This window comes from Nycticebus coucang, chromosome 3 (assembly GCF_027406575.1).
Source record: "Nycticebus coucang isolate mNycCou1 chromosome 3, mNycCou1.pri, whole genome shotgun sequence".
In the NCBI taxonomy this organism is placed as follows: Eukaryota; Metazoa; Chordata; class Mammalia; order Primates; family Lorisidae; genus Nycticebus; species Nycticebus coucang.
In genome coordinates this window covers 122946249-122971409 of record NC_069782.1, presented here as the reverse complement: position 1 = coordinate 122971409, position 25161 = coordinate 122946249, and the positions used below count along the sequence as shown (strand labels likewise).

Sequence of the window (25161 nt, the reverse complement as noted above, 5' to 3'; positions counted from 1 at the left end):
CCCTGTCCATTCACCTGGGGCCAATTCAGCCATTGCTTAATTCTTGTCATGTGAGAGGGCAAATACCCAATACACAATGATTCAGACCATTTTCCACAACACGCTTTATTGTCAGAAATTACTCTAAATAGGACAAGATGTTTAAGGCCATTGCCAAATAAAAAGCAAATCTTACCAGCCTAGAGAAAGAATTTGTGAAGATGCAATTGCAGTAACAACAAAAATAAATAAATGGGACCTGATCAAGTTACAAAGTTTTTGCACAGCTGAGGGCACAATCAACAAAGCAAAGCCACAATCTTCAGAATGGGAGAAGATATTTGCATGCTCTGAATCTGACAAAAGGTTAAGTACCAGAATCTATGAAGAACTCAAGCAAATCGAAGAGAAAAGAACAAATAACCCTATTAAAAACTGGGTAAGAGACATGGACAGAAACTTTTCTCATGAGGACAGACAAATGGCCAACAAACACATGAAAAAATGTTCTCATTGTCCCTAATTATCAGAGAAATGTAAATCAAAACCACTTTGATATATCATCTAACTCCAGTGAAAATGGCCCACCTCACAAGGTCCCAAAGCATCAGACCCTGGTGTGGGTGCTGAGAGAAGGGGACATTCGTGCACTGCAAACTAGTACAGCCTCCATGGAAAGAAGTAAATTAGACTAAATTTACTTCTAAAAAGAAAGACTAAAATTAGACCTACCATTTGATTCTGCAATCCCAATTACTAGGTATCTACCCCAAAGAGAAATCATTTGCACTTTTGTTTTTTTGTAGAGACAGTCTCACTGTACCGCCCTCGGGTAGAGTGCCATGATGTCACACGGCTCACAGCAACCTCTAACTCTTGGGCTTACGCGATTCTCTTGCCTCAGCCTCCCAAGCAGCTGGGACTACAGGCGCCCGCCACAACACCCAGCTATTTTTTTGTTGCAGTTTGGCGGGGGCTGGGTTTGAATCCGCCACCCTCGGCATGTGGGGCCGGAGCCCTACTCACTGAGCCACAGGCGCCGCTCAACATTTGCACTTTATAGCAGCTCAATTCACAACTGCAAAGATGTGGAAACAACACAAGTGCCCTTTAGCACGTGAATGGATTAACACACTGTAATATATATATATATATATATATATATATATATACACCATGGGATACCATTCAGCCATAAAAAAGATGGAGATTTTGCATATTTTGTAACAACCTAAATGTATTTGGAGAACATTCTTCTAAGTGAAGTATCACAAGAGTAGAAAGGCATCACATGTACTCAGTACTAAATTGAAACTAGTAGATAATAACTACAGGCTCACACGAAAGAAAAACTCAATTAAATTCAAGTGGGGGGTGGTACCAGTAGCTCAGTGGGTAGGGCGCTGACCACATACACCGAGGCTGGTGGGTTCAAACCCAGCCGGGGCCTGCTAAACAACAATGACAACTGCAACAACAACAACAACAACAAAATAGCTGGGGGTTGTGGCGGGTGCCTGCAGTCCCAGCTACTTGGGATGCTGAGGCAAGAGAATCACTTAAGCCCAAGAGTTTGAGGTTGCTGTGAGTTGTGATACCTAGCACTCTACCCAGGGCGACTCTCTCTCAAAAGAAATAAAATAAGGGGGAAAAGCGCAGGGTTTGAAACATGGCGGACGACATGGACCAGCAACAAACTACCAACACTGTAGAGGAGCCTCTGGATCCTATCAGGCTCAGCGTGGATGAGTGAATTTATGTGAAAATGAGAAATGACCAAGAGCTTTGGGGCAGATTACATGCTTATGATCAACATTTAAATATGATATTGGGAGATGTGGAAGAAACTGTGACTACTATAGAAATTGATGAAGAAACACATGAAGAGTTATATAAATCAACAAAATGGAATATTCCAATGCTTTTTGTGCGAGGAGATGGCGTTGTCCTGGTTGCCCCTCCATTCAGTTGGCTGATACAAAGAATTTATCATCAAGGAGACATTGTCCAAGTGTCGCATTAAATGCGAAAGACATTCAAAAGAGAAACCTGCATACATTTCTATATTAAGAAATGACCAAGGATTCTTCCACTCTTGAAATGAGTTAATTTATAGATAACTCATAACTCCTAAAGCTAAATGTCATTTTTATTTTTCTCCAACATTTCCAATAAATGTGATCACCAAGGTCAGAACTTTTTTCAATAAAATAAAAAAATAATAAATTCAAGTCAGGTGGGGGAAGATGTTTGGAAAGCTCCCAGCCAACAGGTACAATGCATGGGTATATGGCACATTTCCTGGGTGAAGGACACAGCTACAACTTGGACTTTAATCTTACAAATGCAAACTATGTAACCTAATCATACGTACCTGCACATTAATTTGAAATTTAGGAAAGGCAAATCTACACTTAGTAAGGAGAGACTGTTACTGAAAATGATCATTGCAAGAGGGGGAGGAACCTTGCAATGGGGGGAGTAGATATTGCAACATGGAGAACACTGTGGCCACGAGATCCCTAAGTGTCTCAAGAGTTAGGCAAAAAGGGGTTCTCTCTTACAGAAAGAAGACGACAAAGCTAGAAAGAGCCATGTGTGAGGAAATGGGATGGAAGTGTAGCCGGATGGGACTGTAGGCCAGAGATTGTCTTTCCAGGAGGCCAGCCTCATCTCAGGAGGGGCTGTGTGCTGACTCAGGCTGAGTGTGAGTGGAAGCCCGGGATTTTGGAGGAAGGAGAGAAGCCATCCATACCATAGTTTAGTCAACGAGCATTTTGTTCAATTGATTAGTGGGGACAAGCAGTTCCGCTTATCATTTATTAGGCAAGGAATGGGAATTTGTTGGGTCTGTATCTAGCCTGCCATAGGTTAAACAAGGAACATCTGTGAGTCTTACCTAAGTCATATAAGAAAGAGTAGTTCTTTGCAGTGGGCTGTTTTTCAGAACACACAAAAAAATAGGGGGACAGAGAGGAAGCAGGATTTCTTTACCCTTCACCGTTTCCCAGGAGCAAAGGGCTCAGGTAAAATGCCACGGGATGTGAATTCCACCCACCCTCAGGGTGACACTCAGGTGTTCTCAGCCAGCATAGATATTCCTGCCAAGGACCTTAAGGACCCCATCTCTACTAAAAATAGAAAAATAAAATAGCCAGGGATTGTGGTGGGCACCTATAGTCGCAACTACTTGGGAGGCTGAGGCAAGAGTATCGCTTGAGCCCAAGAACTGAGGTTGCTGTGAGCTATGACGCCAGAGCCCTCTAACCTAGGCAACAAAGTGAGATTTTGTCTTCAAAAAAATATTAAAAGATATTAAATCTAAAAATCCAGATTTCCAACTTCTCTTGAAAAATGTATTGCTCTAGCAATTCTGGCCTGTATTTCTATTGTATGCTCTTACACTATTTAACAAAATTATTGACAATAAAATGTGTCATCTAAAAAGTTCTTTTTGGCAGCGCCTGTGGCTCAAAGCAGTAGGTGCCAGCCCCATAGACAGATGGTGGCAGGTTCAAACCCGGCCCTGGCCAAAAACTGTAAAAACTTCTTTTTATGTTAAGAGGGACTTTACCTAACAAATTCAAGCAGTGAAACCTCATTCTTTGAATCCTTCAATGAATCCCCCCCCCTAAAAAAAAAGCCCTGCCCTGAGCAGAAAAAAAAATTAAAATTTCTATTTATGAGCATAAGTATTACATTGAGTGCTGTTACTTTTATACAAAGTGAGGAGGGGTGCAAACTCCATCTTTATTCACTGCTATCCCCCTAAACCTATTCAGTCATTTATGTTTTCTGTGGGGGTTTAAGTATTTCTTTTTTCCCACTACCAGTTGTCACCTTCGATAACAAGACAACTAGTCAAAATGATTTTAGTTTCAGAGAATGTGTTAATTAAGACATCATTTAGGAAACTTTCTTATTATTTATGTCAAATCACCTGACCATGTGATAATGACAATGATACCTAAATACACTTCATTGGACATTTTAATTGATCATACCAACCTGCTTTCTGCATGGTCAACTTAAGGCTGCTAAATTGTGAAACATGTAATCTGGTCAACTCCTGCTGGGTACTTGCTTATCCTTATATAGAGAGAGGGACTGAGTGGTCCCATGCCCCCTTCTCCTTTGGGGGCAGAGTCAAGCACATTTTGGAACACAGAGTTAAACGCTGTGGCTTAAGCTTTTTGAACACAAACGTGAAGTCCTCTGTCTCCAAAGCCTTTCCCTAGTTTCCCTTCTCTTAGGATTAGGGGACCCTCCCTGGAGCTCCATAGCCTGTGGGCCTGTTCTTATCACTGACCTCAGACCTCCAAGGTGAACCTTGAAGGTAAAGCATTCCGTCTTTTTTTTAAAGCATTCCGTCTTTTCCAGCCAGGCACTGAGGAATGATCCAGGGAAATAGCACCGAATCACCCTTTATTATAGTGGATCTTTTCACTTTGCACAAGTGAAGCTTGAATCTTTATACCCGCGGATATTATATGACAGAAAATAAGCACGTCAGTTTCCTGAGACTTAGTGTTGCTGGTTTCTGCTTCTCATCTCATCTGACAAGGTGAGTGACTCCCTATCTCTTCATCACAAGGCTCCTTATATAGGACTGCCTCAAAGGGGGGGTTAATAGACATCCTGTCTCTATTCTTCCCTCAGGGGAGCAGGCTTAACATTGACAATCAATTCATTTGGCTAATTGGTATACTGCTCTCCCTCACTTAGTTTCCCAATGGCTATTCCAAGCACAGGATTTGTGCAGTGCAACTTCCCTGGCATTGTGTAAATATCTCTTCCAGGCATTTACACAAGAAGGTGACTGACTTTTTGGCCAACTTGCAGCAGACAGCTATTAGGCTGCGTGTCTCTATTCAAGGACTGAACTTTAGTATGAAGGTTATGGAGCTGCCTTCTTCCAGATCTGGGTTCATAAATGTACAGGAAGTTCAGGCTGACCTTGCCAAGTGTTCAAGGCCTGGGCACTTTCAGTCCTTCAGATGCTGACTAGTGTCTTTCTCAGCATTTACAGAGCCCCTGTGGGCCTCCGACTTGGTGCCTACAGGATATTTGTCTTTCCGTGTGTAAGCATTTATGGGGCATAATTTCTGAGTTCCCAGGAAATTCCATCTATCCACCCTCTGATATATTCTTTTTATCAATGTACACAATCATAGTCAGTATATAATAGTTACAGGCATCTACTTCTTCACCAACACTAGATCTTTCTTTTCCATTTAGCCATTTTGGTGGGTATGTTGTGGTGTGCATTGTGTACTTAATTTGCATTTTGACCTATAATTAGTAAAGATGAGCATTTTGTTTCAAGTGCATTGGCCATTTGGACATCTTTTCTGTCTTCCTTTCCATTCCTGTTTTTTTTTTTTTCCATGGGCTACTGCTGTCACCCAGGCTGGAGTGCTATGGCTGGCTATTCACAGGCACGATCACACTAGACTGCAGCTATACTCCAGTTCAGCCTCCCTACTAGCTGGAATTACAAGTGTGCACCATGTGCCTGGCTGGATCTCTGCTTTTGTGAATTCTCTGGTCAAATTTTTCACTAATTTAGCCGGGCGTTGTGGCGGGCACCTATAGTCCCAGCTGCTTGGGAGGCTGAGGCAAGAGAATCGTGTAAGCCCAAGAGTTAGAGGTTGCTGTGAGCCATGTGACGCCACGGCACTCTACCCCAGGGCGGTACAGTGAGACTCTGTCTCTACAAAAAAAAAAAAAAAATTTTTTTTTCACTAATTTTTCTGTTGGGTTTCTGTCTTTTATGTAATAATTTCGAAAGATTTGTATTATTCTGATAATTTGTTGGCTATACATATTGCAGAGATTGTCTACCACTTTTCATTTTCTTAATTTTTTTTTAAATAAACAGAATCTAATTTTTTTCTTCATGGTTAGCTTTTTGTGTGTCCTATTAAAATTTTTTTTCTTGCCCTAAGGAAGTTATCACAAAATGCTATGAAATATTTTCCTAGAAATTGACTTTTGGGTGGCGCCTGTGGCTCAAGGAGTAGGGCACCGGTCCCATACGCCAGAGGTGGCGGGTTCAAACCTAGCCCCGGCCAAAAACCAAAAAAAAAAAAAAAAAAAAAAAAAAGAAAGAAAAGAAATTGACTTTTGTATATGACATAATGTAGAAATTAAGATTAATTTCTTTAGCTGTTTTATTCAGTTGACCCAGCATTATTTGTTGAAAAGACCAAATTAATCCTATGATATTAATCATGGGAGTACATACGTCTTGATCTGTTTCTGGACTGTGTTCTAGAAGCAGTTAATGTTAAACTTATTCTCATGAAAAAATGCCTATAATCTGATTCTTTTCTCAAGTAGCATTTTAATACCTACTTGCTATGAACTAGGCATCATGCTAAGCATTTTACCTGCATCATTTTGTTTTAAAATTCATCAACTGTCTCAATTTGTCTGGAGCATTTTTTTCATAAAAATAGTTCTTAATCTTTGCATGTATCGAAAACTGCTGTGGTGGGAGAATCACTTGAAACCAGGAGTTTGAGACTAGAGTGAGCAAGAGCAAGATCCCCATGTCTTCAAAAAACACAAATATTGGCCAGGCACAATGGTGCACACCTGTAGTCCCAGCTACCCAGGAGTCTGAGACAGGAGGATCACTTGAACCCAGGAGTTTCAGGTTGCAGGGAGTTATGATGATGCCACTGCCCTCTAACTAGGATGACAGAGTGAGACCCTGTCTCAAAAAAGCAAACAAATAGCAATAAAAAAACCTGCCATGGCCTTATTAAAAGGCAATATATATGGATAGTGGTCAGTAGCAAGAGCTTTTTAATTAACTGTATCTGTGGCACCATTTGCTTTCATGACTTTGGGACAGTTATTTAATTTCTTTAAATCTATTTTCTTATCTGTAAAATGGTCATAATAGTAGTACTTCATTCATTTGTTCAATGAATATTTTAAGCAACTATTTTGTGCTTGGTGCTGTGCTGAGCACTGGAGATTCAACATCGAAAAAGAGAGGCATGGCCCCTGCTCTTGTGGAGCTTATGCCCAGGGAGGGAGATAGACATGGACTAAATTAGTATTATTTATACAGTCTACATAGCTAAGTGCTTCCCAAAGTAACACATGTGTATTACAGACAATCCTACTTAGTTGGTGGGAGAGGTGGTCGTGAAAGTCTTTTCCTTCACCTAACATGAGGTTTGAAAGATAAGGAGGAGTTACAGAGGCAGAGAGGGAGGGAAAAACCATTTCAGGTAGAGTGAATGGTAAATTTAAAGAGGTACGTACACTGAGGAAACAAAAAAGGTCTAGTATGGCTGAGGTCTCATTAAATGTTGTGGGATTAAGTAAGATAGCAGGTGGTTCTGGTTATCTCCTGGTATATAACCATCCCCAAATTAGTGACTTTAAACAATGTTGTTATTTTGCTTATGAATCTGTAATCTGGGTGAGGCTCAGGGAAGATTGCTTGCCTCTGGTTCCACTCTGTGTTAGCTGTGGAAGGAGAGACAGAAAGACTCAGGCAGAAGTTCTATCACCTTCTGCAACAGCCTCAGAAGTCTCTTAGCATTACTTTTTTTTTTTTTTTTGTAGAGACAAGGTCTTACTAAGCTGCCTACACTGATCTTGAACTTCTGGTCTCAAGTGATCCTCCCACTTGGCCTCTCGATGTCCTTGGATTACAGACATGAGCCATGATGCCCGGCCCTTAGCATTACTTCTATGGTTACTACATCCCCACATTCAAGGCTGGGACCGTAGGCATCAGCTTACCATAGAGAATTATCAGCCTCATGTGATATGAAGAGCATGTTTAATGAGATATATTGGTATATTTATCATATAATGGTAATATGCCATTTAGTGGATTAATGATATATATATATGTATATTTTTGGAAATTTTAATCTGCTTAAAGACATAGAGAATTAGCAGAATATACATTCATAGTTTATCTTAGAAATATTACTTGGTGTTATTAACACCAACATAACACAACTTCCCTCACCTTCCCACATACATATCATAGTATTTTGTTGCTTTATTTGAGTTACACAGCATTGGTGTTGAAGAAGCAAAGGAAATTTCATCCCCAAATATGACTATTTGGTATAATATAAAGAATACTTTTCATTAAAGGCCATTGGAGATCAGGAAGCATTAGAAGGGGGTTTCCCTCTATCTATATAAACCAGCCTGACATGACCAAAAGGTCAGAAAGATCAAAGGGAGCAACTGACTTCATTCCTCTCCCTGTTATCTCAATACATTTAATGTTTTATATCCACTGAAATAATAATATATTTCACAAATTGGGAACCACGGGTTCATGCCGTTTACCAGACACTTGGCATATGCTAGTATATATTGTTATTGTTATTCTATATAGCCTTTCTTACTAGTCAGCCTTCAGGGCCGGGAGGGGCTTTTACATATCTGTAACCCTAATGACCAAGACAGTGTGTGGTTTTTACTATCATTGAGCGATAACTGCTAGCTTCAGATTTTCTGATCAGGTGGGTTTTCTATCTTTTATTAAACTGGTTTTAGTTCAGATCATCTGATCTATTCCTAGCATATATTTTCTATTTACTCTTTTTCAATAACTGCTACCTCAAAGTGAAAAATGGAAATCTTTGCCTGAATGGATTGGTAGCAACAGATCTGAAATTCTTAGAAATGTTGGAAGCAGAAGCTACTTCCCACACAATCCCTAAGGGGAGATAAAAGAGTGAGAAAGGGAGAAACTCCAAGATTGAGAACGAGAAAGAGAGAGAACTGGGTGTTGTAGAGAGACAATTACCACCCAGTTTTAGATCCTGACAGGGTTTATAACTTTAGGATCTGTGCCTCTTTTCTTCATCTGTAAAATGGGGCTAAAATCACAGCCGGACCAAAAAAGAGTAAAATGAATACTAGGAACAGCAGAAAAATGTTAATAAATGTCAAATATTGTTAGAAAGGAAATTGAATAAAAAGTACAGGTGTGTTTTATTTATTTACCAAAAAAAGGAACTGCTTGACAAAAGAATTCAAGATAATATAATGTCACATTGTAAGGTTTCTTATTGCTTTATTTTTTTGGAGCAAATGTTGTCATTGAAGTATAATCTGCATTTTGGAATAACTGAATTGACAACAATTTAACTTACCTTACATCTTTTCAAGAACATATTCACTGCATTGGGTAAAACAGGATGTATCTAAAATTTACTCTCCGATATAGAAAGCCCCTTGAACTGATAAGGATATTTTCTACTTTTTAAGGCAAAAGATGTAAAATGAGCGTGCATTTAGTGCCAAGATTGTCTCTAAAAAAGGCCCGCTGTAAAAGCTATAAGCGTGCCAGTTCAATTCCACAAATATTTAATTAGCGCTTGTGATTTACAAGGCACCGTGTGGGATCTGAAGAGGAAGCAGAGACGAATAGCAGCTCACACCAGGGACGTGTAACTAGACTGGAAAGCAAAGTGGGGCGTCGTGATATAGAAGAGCTTGCAAAGTACAGGAAGAACCTGCGGAGCTCAAAATAACTTTTCCTGCCTTTTTTTTTTTTTTTTTTTTAAGATTCTATTTTGGATACCTTTTCACATGTGCCAGGTCGTTTGTCAGCAGAGAATCCGCGACCCTGTGAAATCTCTCTTCCCTAATCTTTCTTCCTCACAAATTCAATGAGCTCTTCTGCCATCGACACTGCTTTTGGAACGGTATCTAACGTGTGGGTGGTGAAACGATGGAAAGTTATTTTTGTTCTAATTATGAGAACCGTTTTACTTGGGGTTTGGGGGAGAAGGCTGCTCTGAGGCTGCGGTGCTCCGCGCGGATGCTCCGAGGAGGCGTTACTAGGTTACTAGAGAGAGACGGCAGGTGATAGGCAGGGGGGTTTCTAAAACAAAAAACAAAATATATTTTCAAATTACGGGCGTGATCTGAGCAGCAATCTGTACCATACGGCATTAGTTGCTGCATTCCCGGATGGGGGGAAGCAAAGAGACTCAGGGGAAACGGGGGGTTACGATTTGGCAAAAGCAGGAAGCCTGTGCCACCCTTCCGGGCCTTTTCTCTCCCGTCCTTGTTTGCGGGAGCTGTTCTGACTGTAGCACAAGGTCGGTGCTCCCGGAGACGGTGGCATTTAGGTGAGACACGCAGCCGAGTCGGACCGGAAGCAGCGCCCAGCCGGGATCCGTAGGGAGAGGCGTGGAGCGGGCGGTGGCGGTGGTGCGGAGGTTGCGCGGCCGGGGCGAACCCGGCTGGCCCTGCAGCGGCTCGCTCAGGCCGTCGGTCGTCGCTGCAGCTACCTGAAAGGAGGAAGCGACGACTCGGGGACGAACTTGGCAGAGCAGGGAAGAAGGGAAGGAATGTGTGAAGAGGGCCAGGGGTGTATTTGGCGTCGGGGAGAAGGAGCTGGAAACTTCCTCCTCATATACTACTAGTTGATGATCATTTTTTTTTTTTTTTCGATAACAGATTCCAGAGACACCCAGCGTGTCCGTTTCTCGAGTTTCTGTCGTCTCTTGTCAGTTGATTCGTAGCCTGAAGTGAGTGAGAGCTTTTTAGTTCAGTCATTGAATTAAGATAGGTAAGGGATGGATGAGGCAGCCAGAGAAAAAAGAAATGGGAGAGTGGGGTGCCAAGGCGAGTAGTGCCCGGGGGAAGGGAATAGCATCATGATGGTGATGAGTAAACATTCACAGGGCTGTAATGTACCAAACACTGTTAGGAAACTCTTTAGATGTAACTCATTAAACCTCCACTCCTGTGAGGCCAGTAATCTTACAAGCCTCATTTTCTGTTAATAAATAGGGAAACTGAGGCTCGAAGAGGTTGAGGAACAGGCCCAAAGAAAAACAGGTGAAAAGTGCAAAGCCAAGCTTTGAATTCTGGTGGACGGATCCCAGTATATATTTTTATTTTTTTATTATTATTATGAATATATATATATATTTTTTCTTTTTGCAGTTTTTGGCGGGGGTTGGGTTTGAACCCACCACCTCCGATATATGGAGCCAGCTACTACTCCTTTGAGCCACAGGTGCCGCCCTATATTTTTATTTATTTATTATTTATTTGCAGTGTTTGGTCAGGGCCTGGTTTGAACCCACCAACTCTGGTATATGGGGCTGGCTCTCTACTCCTTGAGCCACAGGTGCCGCCCCCCAGTATATATTTTTAAATTCCATGCTCTGAGTGTTCCCCATCAAGATATGTAGAGAGTGAAGTCCTTATCTTGTTTCTAGTCCTTATTTTAAACATTGTTATTGTTATTAAATTTTAAGCCTTTTTAATTTTGTGAAGGCAAAAATATGGAAACCTAATAAACATATGTAAAAATAAAAATAAATAAAATATTATTTGGTGTAGCCATGTTGTGTGACTGATGAAGTCCAAGAACATGAAGTGACTTACTAAAGGTAGTCAGGACTAGTAATGTGGATCTTCTATTTTAGATCCACTTCAGTGAAGTTTAGAGAGTTTGTACCTCTTTTTCCTGTTGCACTTGCTGTAGTGAATATTGAAATTTTAAAAATTTCATGTCAATTTGTCCTGGACTGGTTCCTTCCAGCTGTTGCTTATTTATGACTTTGAATAGTCCAATACTCCATCCATTCTCCCATTAATGTGTGCGCCAAATGCAGTATAATGTTGGAGGCTGGAGCTGCTTCACAGTTGGGTGACAACTGTGGCCTTTCAGCGTTTCTAAGAATTTCATTTCCAAAATGAAACAACATAAAGCTCACTAAGCCAAAGGACAAGATAGTTTACCTTGAAGGAACTTAAAAGAAAATGGAAATCTTCACAAAAAAGATAACATGAAATTTTTCATCAATTGATAATGTACGATTCAAAAATACTGTATACTGTAATTTTGATGGACTATAGCTAATCATATTCCAGAGAGGCAATTTGGAATAATTGAAATTGTGAGCTAAAGAATCAAAGTTTGTAAAATAGATTGACTTAACTTTGTCCTTGATTTTGTCATCCCTAAAATGGAGTTCACCATTTCTAACTTACAGAATTAGAAGCATTGTTTGTAAAGTACTTAGCACAATGTCTGGAATAAAGTTGGTAATAAATACACAGTAACTGGTATTACTCTGAATCAGAAGTATAGTCTTGGTGAGCCTTGTATGAAGTTACTTTGTAGCTTCTAGCCCTGGTTTTCAGTAGAAAAATCAAAGAGTAACCTCTTTTGTCTGCCCAATGATAATTAAAGGTGAAAAATGTCCATGCACTTTGTGAAGTATAAGTCTATTATTTCAAAGTGAATGAAAGTTTTAGATGGCTAGGTAGCCTATGAGCAGTGATCTGCCCACCATGGTCCTTTAAAACTATTGTGTGTGTTTATGATAACTTATTTTTGAACTATTCTGTTCCCTGAACAATTGGCAACTTAGGTCCTGAATAACTGATTTTATACCCCTTTTCAGATGCATGGTCATGGAGGCTATGACTCTGATTTTAGTGATGATGAACACTATGGGGAATCCAGCAAAAAGAAAAAAAGGTAAGCACTATTTTATTGATGTGTGTTTTACATCCTTTTTAGATTGATAGGAGTTGTAAATAAGTAATATTAAAGGTTTTTGAATTGGTTTGCATGTGAATACACTTCTCATAAATGAATTTTTGTTCATTAAACTATAATAAATCGATTCAAAATTGGAGAACATTGAGGGTACATTCATTGAGGGAAAAATAAGAAAATAATGTTTATGCTACAGAAGAGTTTATTAAAGGGGAAGGGGAAAAAAGGAAAGAAATTAAAGATTTGGAGTTCTTTCTTGTATGTATTTTTGGTTCAAAGGTCAAGTTCTGATTACTTGTAAATGCCATACCTCAGAAGGGGCTTGATTATTAGTCTCTTGATAGTACTTGCCTTCAAAGTGAGTTTAATGTGTGAGATGAGAATATAACTCAGCACAGTTCTTACAGTTGGTTACATGAATGAGCAGACTCCTGGTCAAGGAAAGCAACTCACAGAGGGTTTTATTGAATTGTAAGGGGCAAGAACTATTAGCACATGAAGTCTGGGCTTTATAAGGAGGCTACATCTTGGCAGAGTTGCTAGGTTCAGGGGCATTGTCCTTAGCCTTCAGTGCTTCGAAATTCAATTTTTTATAATAACTTGATTCAGGGGTAATAGAGTGATTTATACTAACCAACTTCCATATCAAGGTGTTGCCTGATTCATACTAACAAAATATATAGAAATGGGTTTGTTGTTTCACACTGAGAGAAATATATTAGCCGTACTGAGTCTGAGCATTTTTATAACATACTCAGTTTTCATGGATAACCGAAAGAATAGGAATGATTATATCTTATGGTGCTTTACATTTTCTATGTTTTTTATTCAAAAATATTACTTGGTAGGAATAGAATTTTGAGAAAATTTAGTTGGATACTCTGCATTATGGTTATATTTATCTATGTAATTAAAGATGATCATCTGTGGTCTATATTCTCTATAATCAATCTTTTTCTATAGTATTAATTACCAGAAGATCCTTACCCTATACTACACACAGGGAAATTGAGACACAGAGAGATTAAATAACTTTACCTTATTAAGATTAAGGTAGTAAATGACAGAATCAGAATTTGAACAGGGAACCTAAGTGGTTTGATGCTAGAACCTATACTTTCATTAGTTTCATCTTCTCCATTTTATAGATGTTAAATAAAGTTAAGGCATTAATTAAACTAAGGAAATATAAAATGTCTCATTAAGATCAGCAAGGCTTTTTTAAGACTTGTATTCTTTAAAATATGTTCCAATTATGAAAATATAAAGAATTAGAAAACAGCCATTGAGAAAAATTAACTTTTGTATCTTTTTCTTCTTAATACGCCAGGATAAGTGAAGATGATTTATTGCTCAAAAAACCATTTGAGAAAGAAAAACATGGAAAGGTGGCCCATAAACAAGTTGCAGCAGAATTGCTGGACAGGTATGGTATTTCAGCGTAAATTACATTCTTTGGTTTAAGATGTTTTATAAATTTAGGGACTAGGGTTTGATTATATTAAATAGAATATAGACGTGTGATTTATTTAAAATTTGTTTTAACAGGGAAGAAGCAAGAAATAGAAGGTTTCATCTCATAGCTATGGATGCTGTATCCTTTTCATATTTCTGGAATTTTTTTTTTTTTCATTGAGGGTACAAAGAATTAGGTTACACTGATTGTATTTGTTAGGTAAATTCCCTCTTATATTGTGTCCTGCCCCAAGAGGTGTGTCATACACTATGAGCCCCCAACCCCCTCTCTCTCCCTGCTCCCTCATTCCCCTACCTCCCCACCATGTATTGGGTCATCTTTTGTCTTCATATAAGAATCGAGTACATTGGGCTTGGTGCCTATAGCTTAGCGACCAGGGCACCAGCCACATACCCAGAGCTGACGGGTTCGAACCCATCCCAGGCCTGCCAAACAACAATGACAGCTACAGCCAAAACATAGACAGGCGTTGTGGGAGGCACCTGTAGTGCCAGCTACTTGGGAGGCTGAGATAAGAGAATTAGTGAAGCCCAAGAGTTTGAGGTTGCTCAAACGCCACAGCACTCTACTGAGGGCAACATAATGAGACACTGTCTCAAAAAAAAAAAAAAAAAGAATTGAGTACATTGAATTCTTGCTTCTCCATTCTTGTGATGCTTTACTAAGAAGAATGTCTTCCACCTCTATCCAGGTTAATACAAAAGATGTAAAGTCTTCATCTTTTTAATGGCTAAATAGTATTCCATTGTATACATATACCACAGCTTGTTAATCCATTCCTGGGTTAGCGGACATTAAGGTTGTTTTCTCAGCTTGATGATTGTAAATTGAGCTGCAATAAACAGTCTAGTGCAAATGTCCTGATGATGAAAGGATGTTTTTTCTTCTGGGTAGAAGCCCAGTAATGGGATTGCAGGATCAAAAGGGATGTCTAATTTGCGTTCTTTGAGAATTCTCCATACTTCCTTCCAAAAAGGTTGTATTAGTTTGTAGTCCTATCAGCAGTGTAAAATATATTTCTGGAATTTTATAACTAGTGGAGTATTTTTATTTTTTTTAGTGGAATATTTTTAAATCTTTTATTTCAGCTAGATGCGGTGGCTCACGCCTATAATCCCAGCACTCTGGGAGGCCCAGGGAGGTGGATTGCTTGAGGGCAGGAGTTCAAGACCCCATCTCTACTAAAATAGAAAAATCAGCCAGGCATTGTGGTGGACACCTATAATCCCAGCTACTTGGGAGGCTAAGGCAAGCAGATCACTTGGGCCTAAGAGTTTGAGGTTGCTATGAGCTATGATGACACCAGGGCATTCTACAGGGCAACAGAGTGAGACTTTGTATCCAAAAAAGTAAATAAATCAGTCTTTTATGTCATAAAGTCTTATGAAGTGAAATAGCCCTTTTTATTTTAAAATGTAAGTGTTTATTGATATACAATGTTGCCATTTATACTTTGGGTATAATTCTCTTTTACCAATACATAGGAAAGATTTAGAGACAAAAATAATGAAACGTTACTAGTAGACTGTAAATAGGTTTACAAAGTCCATAAAGCTGCAAATATTTTTTTCCAACTTGTTTTTTGTTGTTGTAGTATCCATTATTGTTTGGCAGGCCCGGACTGGGTTCGAACCTGCCAGCCCTGGTGTATGTGGCTGGCACCCTAGCCGATGAGCTATAGGCACTGAGCATTCCAACTTGTTTTTTTCAAGCTTTTAACAATCCTTTCTTCTGTATTTTACTTTAGTTTCATTTTCATTCTCTTCCTATCTGGTTCTTGGCTGTTTAAATTCTTTACAAGATTTATATTTGAAATTAGATCTGTCCATGGACTGGCCCCAGGTCAATTGTTGCTTTAATTTTCAGACACAACTTAAAGCTGTTCCCTGCTTTTCTGTTTTAGCTATGTCTCAATTCAGTTTTTCAGTAAGATTATAGCTCATAATAACTGAGTTATTAACTGCTACACTGCTATCCATATTGCTGTTGAGAATATTGAAGAATGAAGGATAGTCCAGGCAAGACCTAAAATATTTCTGGGTATTTATTGCTATGGTCATGATTAAGAAGAGACAGTGTTAATTTGATAACATCTCCTAGCTATAGTCATGTGTTTCACTTTGTTATATTTCCAATATTTTTCTTTAAGTTATGGAAATACCATGTGTCACCAATTTATTCCTTTTATCTTCTAACCCAATAGCTTAGCTTTCCTGTGGATCTCATCTGCCAATTGTTCCTTTAACATTTAAACATCTGCTTGCCTTCTCTGATACCACTGCCTTTGGGACATTGGGCCACCTAGTTACAATCTGGTATGAGTGAAAATCTGTGCACTCATTTTCTGGCATAGATGAAGGTGGGGCCGCTTTTTTTCTGGAATGTTTGTCTGGAGGAGAGTAATTATCTAGAAGTTACTTGTCTTGCTAGATTGACTCTTGGTCATTTGGTTAGGGAGACAGGCTTTTATTGAGGCATTTTTAGTCTGTGTCTGTTGGCATTACTACGTTTGCCAGCTTCTTTATCTCCAAATCTGGGGTTTATGAGACAAAAAGAAAACCTAGGTTACTCATCACCATGTGATATCCCGGGTCTTGAGGTCCCCACCGGCTGTGCTTTCTTCTCTCCACCTTTCAGAGTTGTTTTGTTTGTTATGTATATAATGTCCAAGGTTTTTAGTTGTTGATAGTGAAAAAATAGGGAGAAATACTTCTTTGTCTACTCTGTCTTCCTAGAACGAAGGTCCCCCCACCACCTGTTTTTGTACATAAAATTATATCAGAATATAGCTGTGTTTCTTCATTTATGTGTTGTTTCTGGCTGCTTTCATGCTAAAATGGCAGAGCTGAACATTGCAACGGAGACCATATGGCCTGCAAAATCTGAAATATTTACCACCTGGCCCTTTACAGAAAAAGTTTGCTGACCCGAGCTCTAATAGGTTAAATGAGACCAATGACCACTTAGCAATAGATCAAGAGCTAGAACCCAGATGTCCAGGTGTCTGGCTTTTCTCTTTCTCCACCCTGCTCACCCCGACCCCCAGAAATGGTAAATGCTCTCTTACCAGTTTGAAAGTGTCATATTCTGATTAAATACTCTGTTAGAACACAATTAAATCACCATATCTCTTTAATAAAATAGGATGTAATCACAGACAGTATTATAGAAGGTAAGATTATCTCTATTATGTATGGGTTTGGCTCTAGAGAGCATGCTACTGAGCTGTTTTTTTTTCTTATTTATTTATTTATTTTTTATTGTTGGGGATTCATTGAGGGTACAATACGCCAGGTTACACTGATTGCAATTGTTAGGTAAAGTCCCTCTTGCAATCATGTCTTGCCCCCATAAAGTGTGACACACACCAAGGCCCCACCCCCCCTCCTTCCGTCCCTCTTTCTGCTTCCCCCCCCATAACCTTAATTGTCATTAATTGTCCTCATATCAAAATTGAGTACATAGGATTCATGCTTCTCCATTCTTGTGATGCTTTACTAAGAATAATGTCTTCCACTTCCATCCAGGTTAATACGAAGGATGTAAAGTCTCCATTTTTTTTTTTTTTTCTTTTTTTTTTTTATTGTTGGGGATTCATTGAGGGTACAATAAGCCAGTTACACTGATTGCAATTGCTAGGTAAAGTCCCTCTTGCAATCATGTCCTGCCCCCATAAAGTGTGACACACACTAAGGCCCCACCCCACTCCCTCCCTCTCTCTTTCTGCTTCCCCCCCCATAACCTTAATTGTCATTAATTGTCCTCATATCAAAATTGAGTACATAGGATTCATGCTTCTCCATTCTTGTGATGCTTTACTAAGAATAATGTCTTCCACTTCCATCCAGGTTAATACGAAGGATGTAAAGTCTCCATTTTTTTTTAATGGCTGAATAGTATTCCATGGTATACATATACCACAGCTTGTTAATCCATTCCTGGGTTGGTGGGCATTTAGGCTGTTTCCACATTTTGGCGATTGTAAATTGAGCTGCAATAAACAGTCTAGTACAAGTGTCCTTATGATAAAAGGATTTTTTTCCTTCTGGGTAGATGCCCAGTAATGGGATTGCAGGATCAAATGGGAGGTCTAGCTTGAGTGCTTTGAGGTTTCTCCATACTTCCTTCCAGAAAGGTTGTACTAGTTTGCAGTCCCACCAGCAGTGTAAAAGTGTTCCCTTCTCTCCACATCCACGCCAGCATCTGCAGTTTTGAGATTTTGTGATGTGGGCCATTCTCACTGGGGTTAGATGATATCTCAGGGTTGTTTTGATTTGCATTTCTCTAATATATAGAGATAATGAACATTTTTTTCATGTGTTTGTTAGCCATTCATCTGTCATCTTTAGAGAAAGTTCTATTCATGGCTCTTGCCCATTGATAATATGGGATTGTTGGCTTTTTTCCTGTGGATTAATTTGAGTTCTCTATAGATCCTAGTTATCAAGCTTTTGTCTGATTGAAAATATGCAAATATCCTTTCCCATTGTGTAGGTTGTCTCTTTGCTTTGGTCATTGTCTCCTTAGCTGTACAGAAGCTTTTCAGTTTAATGAAGTCCCATTTGTTTATTTTTGTTGTTGTTGCAATTGCCACGGCAGTCTTCTTCATGAAGTCTTTCCCCAGGCCAATATCTTCCAGTGTTTTTCCTATGCTTTCTTTGAGGATTTTTATTGTTTCATGCCTTAAATTTAAGTCCTTTATCCATCTTGAATCAATTTTTGGGAGTGGGGAAAGGTGTGGGTCCAGTTTCAGTCTTTTACATGTAGACATCCAGTTCTCCCAACACCATTTATTGAATAGGGAGTCTTTCCCCCAAGGTATGTTCTTGTTTGGTTGATTGAAGATTAGGTGGTTGTAAGATGTTAGTTTCATTTCTTGGTTTTCTATTCGATTCCAAGTGTCTATGTCTCTGTTTTTGTGCCAGTACCATGCTGTGGTACTATGGCTTTGTAGTACAGCCTAAAATCTGGTATGCTGATGCCCCCAGCTTTATTTTTATTACTAAGAACTGCCTTAGCTATATGGGTTTTTTTCCGGTTCCATACAAAACGCAGAATCATTTTTTCCAAATCCTGAAAGTACGATGTTGGTATTTTGATAGGAATGGCATTGAATAGGTAGATTGCTTTGGGAAGTATAGACATTTTAACAATGTTGATTCTTCCCATCCATGAGCATGGTATGTTCTTCCATTTGTTAATATCCTCTGCTATTTCCTTTCTGAGGATTTCATAGTTTTCTTTATAGAGGTCCTTCACCTCCTTCGTTAGGTATATTCCTAGGTATTTCATTTTCTTTGAAACTATGGTGAAGGGAGTTGTGTCCTTAATTAGCTTCTCATCTTGACTGTTATTGGTGTACACAAAGGCTACTGACTTGTGGACATTGATTTTATATCCTGAAACATTACTGTATTTTTTGATGACTTCTAGGAGTCTTGTGGTTGAGTCTTTGGGGTTCTCTAAGTATAAGATCATGTCATCAGCAAAGAGGGAGAGTTTGACCTCCTCTGCTCCCATTTGGATTCCCTTTATTTCCTTGTCTTGCCTAATTGTATTGGCTAGAACTTCCAGCACTATGTTGAATAGTAAAGGTGACAGAGGACAACCTTGTCTGGTTCCAGTTCTAAGAGGAAAAGCTTTCAGTTTTACTCCATTCAGTAAAATATTGGCTGTGGGCTTGTCATAGATAGCTTCAATCAGTTTTTGAGATGTGCCAGCTATGCCTATACTCTTCAGTGTTCTAATTAGAAAAGGATGCTGGATTTTATTAAATGCTTTTTCTGCATCTATTGAGAGCATCATGTGATCTTTATTTTTGCCTCTGTTAATATGGTGGATAACGTTTATAGACTTGTGTATGTTAAACCAGCCTTGCATCCCTGGGATGAAGCCTACTTGATCATGATGAATGACTTTTTTAATGATAAGCTGTAATCTATTGGCTAGGATTTTGTTGAGAATTTTTGCATCTATATTCATGAGTGAGATTGGTTTGAAATTCTCCTTTTTCTTTGGGTCTTTTCCTGGTTTTGGTATCAGGGTGATGTTTGCTTCATAGAATGTGTTGGGGAAGATTCCTTCTTCCTCAATTTTTTGCAATAATTTCTGCAGTACAGGAATAAGCTCTTCCTTGAAGGTTTGATAGAATTCTGGAGTGAAGCCATCTGCACCAGGGCATTTTTTGGTTGGAAGCTTTTTTATTGTTTCTTTGATCTCAGTGCTTGAAATTGGTCTGTTCAGGAGCTCTATTTCTTCCCGGCTGAGTCTAGGGAGAGGGTGTGATTCCAAATACTGATCCATTTCCTTCACATTGTCAAATTTCTGGGCATAGAGTTTCTGGTAGTATTCAGAGATGATCTCTTGTATCTCTGTGGGATCAGTTGTTATTTCCCCTTTATCATTGCTGATTGAGGTTACTAGAGATTTTACTTTTCTATTCCTCGTTAGTCTGGCCAATGGTTTATCTATTTTATTTATTTTTTCAAAAAACCAACTCCTTGTTTCATTAATTTTCTGAATGATTCTTTTGTTTTCAATTTCATTGATCTCTGATTTGATTTTGGATATTTCTTTTCTTCTACTGAGTTTAGGCTTAGATTGTTCTTCTTTTTCCAATTCCATAAGATCTCTTGTCAGATTGTTGATGTGTTCTCTTTTCTGTTTTTCGAATGTAGGCATCTAAAGTGATGAATTTTCCTCTCAAAACTGCTTTTGCAGTATCCCATAGGTTTTGGTAGCTTGTGTCTTCATTGTTGTTATGCTCAAGGAAGTTAGTGATTTCCTGTTTTATTTCTTCCTGCACCCATCTGTTATTCAACAGAAGATTGTTTAATTTCCATGCCTTTGGGTGAGGTCGAGCATTTTTGTTAGAGTTGAGTTCCACCTTTAGTGCCTTATGGTCTGAGAAGATACAAGGTAAAATTTCAATTCTTTTGATTCTGTTGATATTTGTTTTGTGTCCCAGGATATGATCAATTTTGGAGAATGTTCCATGGGGTGATGAGAAGAATGTATATTCTTTATCTTTGGGATGGAGTGTTCTATATGCGTCTGTCAAGCACAGTTGTTCTAGGGTCTCATTTAAATCTCTTACATCTTTGTTTAATTTCAGTTTAGAGGATCTGTCCAGCTCTGTATGAGGAGTGTTAAAGTCCCCTGTTATTATGGTATTATCAGATATCATATTGCTCAGACTGAGTAAGGTCTGTTTCAAGTATCTGGGAGCACTTAAATTGGGTGCATAAATATTTAGAATTGAAACGTCTTCTTGTTGTATTTTTCCCTTGACCAATATAAAGTGACCATCTTTGTCTTTTTTGACTTTAGTTGCTTTAAATCCACATGTATCTGAAAATAAGATTGCAACTCCTCTTTTCTTCTGAATTCCATTTGCCTGAAAAATTGTCTTCCAACCCTTGACTCGGAGCTTTAATTTGTCTTTTGAAGCCAGGTGTGTTTCTTGCAGACAGCAAATGGCTGGCCTGTGTTTTTTAATCCAGTCAGCCAATCTATGTCTCTTCAGTGGGGAATTCAAGCCATTAACATTTATTGAGATAAGTGTGGTAGTATTCTATTCATCTTATTTTGTGAGAGTCCATTGCTTAGTTTTATCTTTTGCATCAGTGTGGAGGTTAGGTTCTGTCCTTTAATTTCTGAGTTCTTACTTTGTTGCTGATCCATTGTGGTGGTCAGTGTGCAGAAGAGGTTGAAGTATTTCCTGTAGAGCTGGTCTTGTTGTGGCGAATTTCCTCAATGTTTGTATATCCGTAAATGATTTGATTTCTCAGTCAATTTTGAAGCTTAGCTTAGCAGGGTACAGAATTCTGGGCTGGAAATTGTTCTGTTTAAGTAGATTAAAGGTAGATGACCATTGTCTTCTTGCTTGGAAAGTTTCATTAGAGAAGTCTGTGGTCACTCTGATGGATTTGCCCCTGTAGGTCAACTGGCGCTTACTCCTGGCAGCTTGCGGAATCTTTTCTTTTGTCTTGACTTTGGACAGGTTCATCACAATGTGTCTTGGAGAAGCTCGGTTAGAGTAGAGGCGACCTGGGGTCTGATATCCCTCTGAAAGCAGTGTGTCAGAATCTTTGGTGATATTTGGGAAATTTTCTTTTATAATATTCTCTAGTATGGCTTCCATTCCTCTGGGGCATTCTTCTTCCCCTTCTGGAATTCGTATAATCCGTATGTTGGAACGCTTCATAAAGTCCCATAATTCTGACAGTGAACGTTCTGCTTTCTCTCTCTTCTTTTCTGCCTCTTTTACTATCTGAGTTATCTCAAGAACTTTGTCTTCTACCTCTGAAATTCTTTCTTCTGCATGGTCTAATCTGTTGCTGATACTTTCCATTGCATCTTTAAGTTCCCTAATTGACTGTTTTAGTTCCTTCAGCTCTGCTATATCCTTTTTATATTCTTCATATCGTTCATCTCTTATTTGATTCTGTTTTTGGATTTCCTTTTTGTTATTTTCAACTTTATTAGCAGTTTCCTTCATTGTTTCCATCATTTCTTTCATTGTTTTCAACATGTGTATTCTAAATTCCCTTTCTGTCATTCCTAACATTTCTTTATAGGTGGAATCATCTGCAGTAGCTACCTCATGGTCCCTTGGCGGGGTTGTTCTGGACTGGTTCTTCATGTTGCCTGTAGTTTTCTGCTGATTCTTCCTCATGAGTGATTTCTTTTATCTGTTTCCTTGCCCTAATTTTCCTTTCACTTCCTCTTGCTCTTTAAGTTCTCGTGCCTGTGGAAGTTGAGGGCGGGTTTAGACGGATTGAACACACGCGACCACTTGCCGTTTTTCCACTGTTTTAGTCCTTCTCTTGGGGTCCAGAAGTCTCTCACTGACTCCCTGTATCCTCACAGGGGTGATGATAGGCAGATCCCTCCAGCCAGCGATGCCTGGAGTCCTATCTCCCCAGACTCACGGTGCCCAGATGCAAGGAAGCTGTTACTCGGCCGCCTACTGAGCTTTTTTTTTTAAAAACTAAAATGCCCGTGTATCTTGTTAGTTTACATGGAAAATAAACTTGGCTGTGAATTGTTTGAATGTTAAGAAAAAGTTTAAAAAAAAAAAAACCTTCTGATTTCTTTTCTTCCTTTATTTTTGTTTTTTATTTTTTACTGAGACAAAGTCTCACTCTGTTGCCCATGCTAGATTTCAATGACATCATCAGAGCTCACAGAATCCTCAAACTCCTGGGCTTGAGATCCTCCTGCCTCAGCTTCCCAAATACTGGGACTACAGGCACACACTACCACTCCTAGCTAATTTTTCTATTTTTCTTTTCTTTTTTTTTTTTTTTTTTTTTAATAGACATGGGGTATTGCTCTGTTGCCCAGGCTTGTCTTGAACTCCTGGCCTCAAGTGATCTTCCTGCCTTGGCTCCCAAATGCTAGTGTTACAAGCTTGAGCCACCACGCCTAGCCACATCTGTGTTCTTATGATTGCTTTTTTTTTTTTTAAATTGGGAAAAAAAGCCTTATGTTAGGGTATAATACTATAAAAGTTACGTGTTCCATTTAGTGGGCTTTATCATAACTGAAGTAGCTAAATTATATTTTATAATAATGAAAGATAAATTCTATTCCTTACCCTTTTTTTAATTTTAGTAACTAGGATTTTTAAATTTTTCATATTGTGATGAGTGGTGGTGTGAGGTTATATGTAGTTTGACAATAGAAAAGCTCTTTTTCTTCTCAGAGGAATATATTTTATCACAGGAGTAGTAATATTTAAAAAGCATTTAAAACATTATCAACAGTATTCAGTAGAAAGTAGAAGCCCTCTACTTCACAATCTTCACTCTTTTTTTTTTTTTTTATTGATGGGGATTCATTGAGGGTACAAGAAACCAGGTTACACTGATTGCATTTGTTAGGTAAAGTCCCTCTTAGAATCACGTCTTGCCCCCAAAAGGTGTGGCACACACCAAGGCCCCCCCTTCCTTCTCCCTGCTCTTCCACAATCTTCACTCTTAACAGTTTAGTATATACCCTGCTAGATCTTTTGAATGTGTAAGCACGTATAGTACATATTTGCCTATTTTTAAAAAGCTAAATATATTATGCTTTTTTTTCACTCAGTAATATATCATGACACTGAACAATTCCTAAGAGAATAAAATCCTTAATTTTTTGCATTTCAGTATCAAAGACATACAAAGTTTGTAAATGACTACATTTTATACTATGGTGGCAAAAAAGAAGACTTCAGGCGTTTGGGGTAAGTATTTGGGGTGTGGATGACTTTAAAGACCCACAGCTACTTTTGATACTGTCACTCTTTCCTGCTTTCTGTTCCAGTTCTCTTTTTATAATGTAAGGTAGAGATGCCATTCATAAGTTCTAGCTAAGTAGCTCTTCATGAATCCCATTACTTTGGACAGGCCTCAGATGGCTTCTTTACTTGCTGATTCTAGGTACAACTCTGGCAATAACAGGGTATGTGAAGAGTACTCAGGTGTCTTATTGGTAAAGATCTTTGAAATAAGAACATTTTTAGACCTCAATGTTCCCAAACTTGCCTTTTGTAAGGTAGGGTAAACAAGAAACCTAACTCTATCGTTTCTGGCATTTCAAAGTCCTTTCTATACTTGGTATTTAGGGTTCTTCTGTTAGCTTCTTGGTTTGGGGTGGTTTTTTTCCTTTGACTTAACGATTTTATGAATTGGTAGGGCTCTGAGAAACTTTAGTACCATTTCATCCACCTTACCAATTTGGTTTGTATCCCCCAGCACTCAATTTTTTCTGCCCCAGACTATTAGTATCTTATCTTGGAGTTCGATCAACCCTTTTGTGTCTCTTCCTCCCTTAGTCTTCTTAGGAACCTGTGGTAAAACCAAGATATGGAAAACGTTGATATTTATTTGAATTAAATCTCAGGAGATTGGTGCTACTTACTTGGATTTGATTCTAAAACTTACTTTCATTCACTTTTCTTTATCCATTTAGTGTTAATTCAGGTTTCTCATCCTAGGTTTGGTAGTGTAGCACCATTGCTAGAGAAAGAGAGATTCTTTATCCATTTAACTTGTTTCTGTAGCAGTATTCTTTTTTTTGAAATGTAATTTTTTTAATTGACATAATTGTGTGTATTCATGGGGTACTTATGATGTTTTGATACATATAGTATATGGTGATCAAATACTAGTAACACGTGTTTGTGTTGGGAACA

The 25161-nt window shown here is 38.7% G+C and overlaps 1 protein-coding gene and 1 pseudogene across 3 annotated transcripts in view; both read left to right on the top strand.

Annotated features, from left to right (window-relative positions):
- Positions 1–1648: 1648 nt before the first annotated feature.
- Positions 1649–2002, top strand: LOC128581108 (U6 snRNA-associated Sm-like protein LSm3; annotated as a pseudogene).
- Positions 2003–10159: 8157 nt separating this feature from the next.
- Positions 10160–25161, top strand: part of LOC128580632 (protein FRA10AC1) — a 41092-nt gene continuing 26090 nt past the window's right edge. Inside the window, exons 1-6 of one of the 3 annotated variants that reach the window (XM_053582742.1) lie at positions 10160–10324; positions 10441–10511; positions 12405–12481; positions 13833–13928; positions 14051–14096; positions 24134–24210. In XM_053582742.1, the coding sequence (XP_053438717.1) occupies positions 12405–12481; positions 13833–13928; positions 14051–14096; positions 24134–24210 (296 nt within the window). In that variant the 5' untranslated portion in view covers positions 10160–10324; positions 10441–10511. The other 2 variants (XM_053582743.1, XM_053582744.1) reach the window with 2 other exon arrangements.